This window comes from Homarus americanus, unplaced genomic scaffold, assembly GCF_018991925.1.
Source record: "Homarus americanus isolate GMGI-L3 unplaced genomic scaffold, GMGI_Hamer_2.0 scaffold38852, whole genome shotgun sequence".
Lineage (NCBI taxonomy): Eukaryota > Metazoa > Arthropoda > Malacostraca > Decapoda > Nephropidae > Homarus > Homarus americanus.
In genome coordinates this window covers 7,727-15,465 of record NW_024730605.1, presented here as the reverse complement: position 1 = coordinate 15,465, position 7,739 = coordinate 7,727, and the positions used below count along the sequence as shown (strand labels likewise).

The 7,739-nt window shown below is 40.2% G+C and overlaps 1 protein-coding gene across 1 annotated transcript; it reads right to left on the bottom strand.

The window, feature by feature from the left end:
* Positions 1–6,857: 6,857 nt before the first annotated feature.
* On the bottom strand, positions 6,858–7,472 carry LOC121867059 (putative clathrin assembly protein At1g14910). Its single transcript, XM_042366820.1, has one exon. It carries the CDS (start codon positions 7,470–7,472, stop codon positions 6,858–6,860), a length of 615 nt encoding a protein of 204 aa, XP_042222754.1.
* Between the last annotated feature and the right edge of the window lie 267 nt (positions 7,473–7,739).

Sequence of the window (7,739 nt, the reverse complement as noted above, 5' to 3'; positions counted from 1 at the left end):
GGCAGCTCCTGTCGAGAGTTACTACCACTCTCTATCATCCATGAATCTATCTAGCCTCCTTTTGAAACTTTCCAGAGTTCCCGCACTTGCTACAAAGTTGCTAAGCTTGTTCCACTCGTCCACCACCCTATTTGTGAACCATTTTCTTCCTATCTCCCTCCTAAACCTAAACTTATCCAACTTAAATCCGTTGCTCCGAGTCCTATCCTGCTCGGATATTATAAGAACTTTATCTATATCCCCTTTATTGATTCCTTTCACCCACTTAAATACTTCTATCATATCTCCCCGCACTCTTCGTCTTTCTAGGGAATGCAAGTTAAGTTTCTTTAACCTATCCTGATATGGAAGGTTTCTAAATCCTGGAATCATTTTTGTCATTCTTCGCTGCACCGATTCCAGTGAATTGATATCCATTCTATAATAGGGGCACCAGAACTGAACTGCATAATCGAGGTGCGGCCTCACTAGCGCAAGATATAGTTGCAATAAGACCTCTGCACTCTTATTACTTACACTTCTAGATATAAAACCCAATACTCTGTTTGCCTTATTTCGAACATTAATGCACTGTTTTCTAGGCCGTAGGTCCGGGCTTACAAGTACCCCTAGGTCTCTTTCACAAGTCGACTTCTCTAGGTTGATGTTGTTAAGGCTGTATACATTATCAGTATTTCTTCTTCCAATATTAATTACGCTGCACTTGCTGGTGTTGAATTTCATTTGCCATTTTTCAGACCACCCTGCAGTTTATTTAGATCCTCCTGTAATGCATTTGCATCCTGCCCTAAATTAATCTGCCGCCCTATTTTGGTGTCATCCGCAAACTTGCTTATGTCACTGCTGATCCCAGTATCTAGATCGTTTATGTAGATTATGAACAAGAGTGGGCCTAGTACTGACCCCTGGGGAACCCCACTGGTTACACGGCCCCACTTAGATTTAACACCCTCTACGCTGACCCTCTGCGTTCTAGCGGTGAGCCATGATTTTATCCAATTTAAAACTTTCTCCTCGATACCATAAGCCTTAATTTTTCTCAGAAGCCTCTCATGTGGTACTCTGTCAAATGCTTTGCTAAAGTCTAAATAAATAACATCGTAATTTTCGTCATTATCTACTACCTCGAAGACTTTCCTAAAAAAGTCAGCAGATTTGTTAGACAAGATTTTCCCTTTGTAAACCCATGTTGAGAGTCGTAGATTAATTTGCTTTTCTCTAGATGCGATCGGATGTTATCACCTATAATTGATTCAAGAAGAGACAGGGGAGGTAAAAGGGGAGGGAAAGGGGATGGTCTAGTGGTCCAAGATGTAGGTTATTTGTCCCAAAGTGATATAAAAAAAAGAATGACGTTTAATATCCTCACCCTAACCTAACCTAACTCTACTCTGACATAGAACTTAAACATGTCGCACTAATGAAGTAATTTTACCGAATATCTGTCTATCTGTCTTTGTTCAAATTCTCTACCTTGTTTTGTTGTTATTATCTACTTATGTCAAATATTTCTCCTATTAGTTTTTACTATTCTCTTCTGTCTTCAGTATATTGGAAAATAAGACATATACCAAGAGCATTAAAGTCATACACACACACACACACACACACACACACACACACACACACACTCTAACATAGCATCGTGTATATTTTCAACTGAGAAATGACAACAAATTATTCATGTAATCTCATTTTCGAACGAGTCAAAAGACATTTATGGATGGTTAGAATAAGTACAGGTTCACTATAACAGGTTCACTATAACAGGTTCACTATAACAGGTTCACTATAACAGGTTCACTATAACAGGTTCACTATAACAGGTTCACTATAACAGGTTCACTATAACAGGTTCACTATAACAGGTTCATTATAACAGGTTCACTATAACAGGTTCAATTTAACATGTTCATTATAACAGGTTCACTATAACAGGTTCACTATAACAGGTTCACTTCAACATGTTCACTATAACAGGTTCACTATAACAGGTTCAATTTAACATGTTCATTATAACAGGTTCACTATAACATGTTCATTATAACAGGTTCACTATAACAGGTTCACTATAACAGGTTCACTATAACAGGTTCACTATAACAGGTTCACTATAACAGGTTCAATTTAACATGTTCATTATAACAGGTTCACTATAACAGGTTCACTATAACAGGTTCACTTCAACATGTTCACTATAACAGGTTCAATTTAATATGTTCATAATAACAGGTTCGCTATAACATGTTCATAATAACATGTTCACTATAACAGGTTCACTATAACAGGTTCAATTTAACATGTTCATTATAACAGGTTCGCTATAACATGTTCACTGTAACAGGTTCACTATAACAGGTTCAATTTAACATGTTCATTATAACAGGTTCACTATAACAGGTTCATTATAACAGGTCGCTATAACATGTTCACTATAACAGGATCACTATAACAGGTTCACTATAACAGGTTCAATTTAACATGTTCATTATAACAGGTTCACTATAACAGGTTCACTATAACAGGTTCAATTTATCATGTTCATTATAACAGGTTCACTATAACAGGTTCACTATAACAGGTTCACTATAACAGGTTCGCTATAACATGTTCATTATAACAGGTTCCCTATAACAGGTTCACTATAACAGGTTCAATTTAGCATGTTCATAATAACATGTTCACTATAACAGGTTCACTATAACAGGTTCAATTTAACATGTTCATTATAACAGGTTCGCTATAACAGGTTCACTATAACAGGTTCACTACAACATGTTCACTATAACAGGTTCAATTTAATATGTTCATAATAACATGTTCACTATAACAGGTTCACTATAAAAGGTTCAATTTAACATGTTCATTATAACAGGTTCACTATAACAGGTTCACTATAACAGGTTCACTATAACAGGTTCAATTTAACATGTTCATTATAATAGGTTCACTATAACAGGTTCACTATAACAGGTTGAATTTAACATGTTCACTATAACAGGTTCACTATAACAGGTTCAATTTAACATGTTCATTATAACAGGTTCACTATAACAGGTTTACTATAACAGGTTCAATTTAACATGTTCATTATAACAGGTTCACTTCATTATAACAGGTTCATTATAACAGGTTCACTATAACAGGTTCACTATAACAGGTTCAATTTAACATGTTCATTATAACAGGTTCACTATAACAGGTTCACTATAACACGTTCACTATAACAGGTTCACTATAACAGGTTCACTATAACAGGTTCACTATAACAGGTTCAATTTAACATGTTCATTATAACAGGTTCACTAAACAGGTTCACTATAACAGGTTCAATTTAACATGTTCATTATAACAGGTTCACTATAACAGGTTCACTATAACAGGTTCACTATAACATGTTCATTATAACAGGTTCAATATAACAGGTTCACTATAACAGGTTCACTATAAAAGGTTCAATTTAACATGTTCATTATAACAGGTTCACTATAACAGGTTTACTATAACAGGTTCACTATAACAGGTTCAATTTAACATGTTCATTATAATAGGTTCACTATAACGGGTTCACTATAACAGGTTCACTATAACATGTTCATTATAACAGGTTCACTATAACAGGTTCACTATAACAGGTTCACTATAAAAGGTTCAATTTAACATGTTCATTATAACAGGTTCACTATAACAGGTTCACTATAACAGGTTCACTATAACAGGTTCAATTTAACATGTTCATTATAATAGGTTCACTAAAACAGGTTCACTATAACAGGTTCAATTTAACATGTTCATTTTAATAGGTTCACTATAACAGGTTCACTATAACAGCCTCTTACTACATTATTTCTTACACCTCAAAATCTGAGTCTTGTGGTCTGGTTCTACGCTGTTACTGGTATTATAAAATGAGTTCACGCATCAATAATAACCTTCGAGAACGGCGGCAAGTTATGAAGGTCAACCAGGAGAGAAGTCGTCCTCTGCCACCATCGATGTCCCGCATGAGGGCACAATGGGTCGAGGAGACGGTGTCAGAGACGGTGAAGGCAGATAACTGCCTCTTTGGGGTCATTATTGGCCCCGGAGGCTCCACTATAAAGGAGCTACAGGTAAAATACAACATCCGGGTGCTTGTCCCTCGCAAGGGGTCAAAGGATGAGCCCATCACAGTCCAAGGGAAAGACAAAACTCTCGTCAAGAACGCTGTCCTCCGCATAAAGGCTTTGATAGCTGAAGAGAAGGAGAGGCGTCGGGTCACCACACCAGTATCCCAAACACTCTGCATCCCCAAGGCCCTACACGGGAAGGTTATCGGTCTTCAGGGCCAAAATATCCGACCCATTACTCAAGCGCTCAAAATAAAGATACAATTTCCCAATAAAAACGACAATAGTGATGAAGTGACCCTCACAGGCCTTCCTGATCAGGTGGACCAGGGCATAAGTCGCCTCCTCAACTTGGTGACCCGCTTCCCCCCATGTCGGGCCTGAGGTCAGAAGGCCGGACCAGACTCCTCCCACCCACACCCACCACCCAGCCTTTAAAAATAATAATAAAAAAAAAAAAAAAAAAAAAAAAAAAAAAAAAAAAAAAAAAAAAAATGGACCCTCTCACCACTGGCCTCCACGCGGCAGGGTCTGGAAACTCAGGGATTTATCTCTGGGGCTAACAGTGGTTTATTATTATTATTATTATTATTATTATTATTATTATTATTATTATTATTATTACTTACACACACACACACACACACATTGAGACAAGACACTAATTACCAAGAGGAGGAGGAAGATGGAGTGTGGAGGGAGGGGGGTGATGGAGGGAGGGAGTGATGGAGGGAGGGGGGTGATGGAGGGAGGGGTTGATGGAGGGAGGGGGTGATGGAGGGAGGGGTGATGGAGGGAGGGGTAGGACGAGGAGAGGAAAAAGGTGGGTTGAAGTCGATGCCCCACCAAAAAAAATAAAAAATTTGAGGGCGTAATCCTTGGTGTTCTTTTTTTGTAGAGAGAGAGAGAGACAGAGAGAGAGAGAGAGAGAGAGCAAACGAGGGGTAGGATGGGCAAGGTGAAGGGGGAAATGGAGAAAGGGGGATTTGGGTGATTTGTGAGGGTGAAGGAGAACATAAGAAAATAAGGAGTCTGCAATAGGCCGGTTGGCCTGTGCATGGCAGCTCCTGTCGAGAGTTACTACCACTCTCTATCATCCATGAATCTATCTAGCCTCCTTTTGAAACTTTCCAGCGTTCCAGCACTTACTACAAAGTTGCTAAGCTTGTTCCACTCGTCCACCACCCTATTTGTGAACCAGTTCCTTCCTATCTCCCTCCTAAACCTAAACTTATCCAACTTGAATCCGTTGCTCCGAGTCCTATCCTGCTCGGATATTATAAGAACTTTATCTATATCACCTTTATTGATTCCTTTCACCCACTTAAATACTTCTATCATATCTCCCCGCACTCTTCGTCTTTCTAGGGAATGCAAGTTAAGTTTCTTTAACCTATCCTGATATGGAAGGTTTCTAAGTCCCCGGAATCATTTTCGTCATTCTTCGCTGCACCGACTCTAGTGAATTGATATCCATTCTATAATAAGGGCACCAGAACTGAACCGCATAATCGAGGTGCGGCCTGACTAGCGCAAGATATAGTTGCAATAAGACCTCTGCACTCTTGTTTACACTTCTAGATATAAAACCCAATACTCTGCCTTATTTCGAACATTAACGCACTGTTTTCTAGGCCGTAGGTCCGGGCTTACAAGTACCCCTAGGTCTCTTTCACAAGTCGACTTCTCTAGGTTGATGTTAAGGCTGTATACATTATCAGTATTTGTTCTTCCAATATTAAGTACGCTGCACTTGCTGGTGTTGAATTTCATTTGCCATTTTTCAGACCACCCCTGCAGTTTATTTAGATCCTCCTGTAATGCATTTGCATCCTGCCCTGAATGGCTCTCGTATACTGAGCGTCATGATGAGTACAGATGTAAAACTCGGGGCAAGAAATACACTAGCGACCAAAGTAAATTTAAACTGTATTAATCAGAATTAAAGTTCATCAATTCTAAAATATGTTTACAGGTAAAATAAACACAACCTAAGCCGCTCTTTGACTTACTTAACAGAATATGTTTTGTTTTTTTATAATACAATAAGTGAGTTTTTTCTCTCAGTCTCCAACAATATCGTATTTCGTTGCCTAAATTGTTATGGCTTTATCGCTTTGATCAGGTGATGTTTACGTTCCACTTTTATTGTGTTATAGTTTTCCAATACGAGTTTCATGTCCAGTGTTTTTGTAATGTCATTTAGTTGGTTTTTGGGACAAATATTTCTTACCATAGCAACATTTTGTCCTGCGTGTACTGCTTAATGCCATTGACGTCAACTGTTCAATATAACATTTTCACTTGATATTCTCTCTCTCTCTCTCTCTCTCTCTCTCTCTCTCTCTCTCTCTCTTTTGTCTAGCCTCCAGCCTGACAGAAAGCTGTTTTGTTAGCAGTAATGACGATGTCTGAACATTTACAGTAAAGTACAACACTTGAGGTGCTGAGGACTGTATGTGACAAGACTTGTATTGTCGACAACAGATATATTATTACGTCACGTGAGAGTTGTTTCCTTTTAACATGGGGAGTAAACCTCACAAGTTGCTCCACACGAAGACTTATATTTGCCGGGGAAGAGTTTCACTGAGCCTTGTACTCAACAGTGAAAGAATTATTACTAAAATTGTCTGACCTCATAGAGCTTGAGCTTGAAGCTGCTCTCCTTCAAGCTTCACTGAACATGAATGATGTTCGAGCGGCTCCTGAGATCTTATCATTCGACTGAGAAATTCTGAAAATATCTCAGACTTTACTGAAAGTGTTGATGTAGACTACAGGGCGCTGAGACTCCTGCCCTGTAGAGTGTGGAGGACTGAGGGTGACTACAGGGTGCTGAGACTCCTGCCCTGTAGAGTGTGGAGGACTGAGGGTGACTACAGGGTGCTGAGACTCCTGGCCTGTAGAGTGTGTAGGACTGAGGGTGACTACAGGGTGCTGAGACTCCTGCCCTGTAGAGTGTGGAGGACTGAGGGTGACTACAGGGTGCTGAGACTCCTGCCCTGTAGAGTGTGGAGGACTGAGGGTGACTACAGGGTGCTGAGACTCCTGGCCTGTAGAGTGTGTAGGACTGAGGGTGACTACAGGGTGCTGAGACTCCTGCCCTGTAGAGTGTGGAGGACTGAGGGTGACTACTGGGTGCTGAGACTCCTGCCCTGTAGAGTGTGTAGGACTGAGGGTGACTACAGGGTGCTGAGACTCCTGGCCTGTAGAGTGTGTAGGACTGAAGGTGACTACAGGGTGCTGAGACCCCTGCCCTGTAGAGTGTGGAGGACTGAGGGTGACTACAGGGTGCTGAGACTCCTGCCCTGTAGAGTGTGGAGGACTGAGGGTGACTACAGGGTGCTGAGACTCCTTCATTGGTGATAAAAGCTTTATTCTAACCTAACCTAAGCTAACCTAACCTAACCTCACCTCACCTCGGTTTTTCACACCACCTAATTGCACTGAGGACGTACACATGGGGAGGCAACCAAGGCTAACTCGTCCTCCCAGCACTAGCGGAAACCAATAATGCTGCAAGTAATCTTCTACAACAACGATTTATCTCAACAGTTGTGGTAAGCTGTGAGTGTTTATAGTTGAGGCGTTAAGGGTATTGTGGCGCCTCCTCACCTGTGCTAGTGG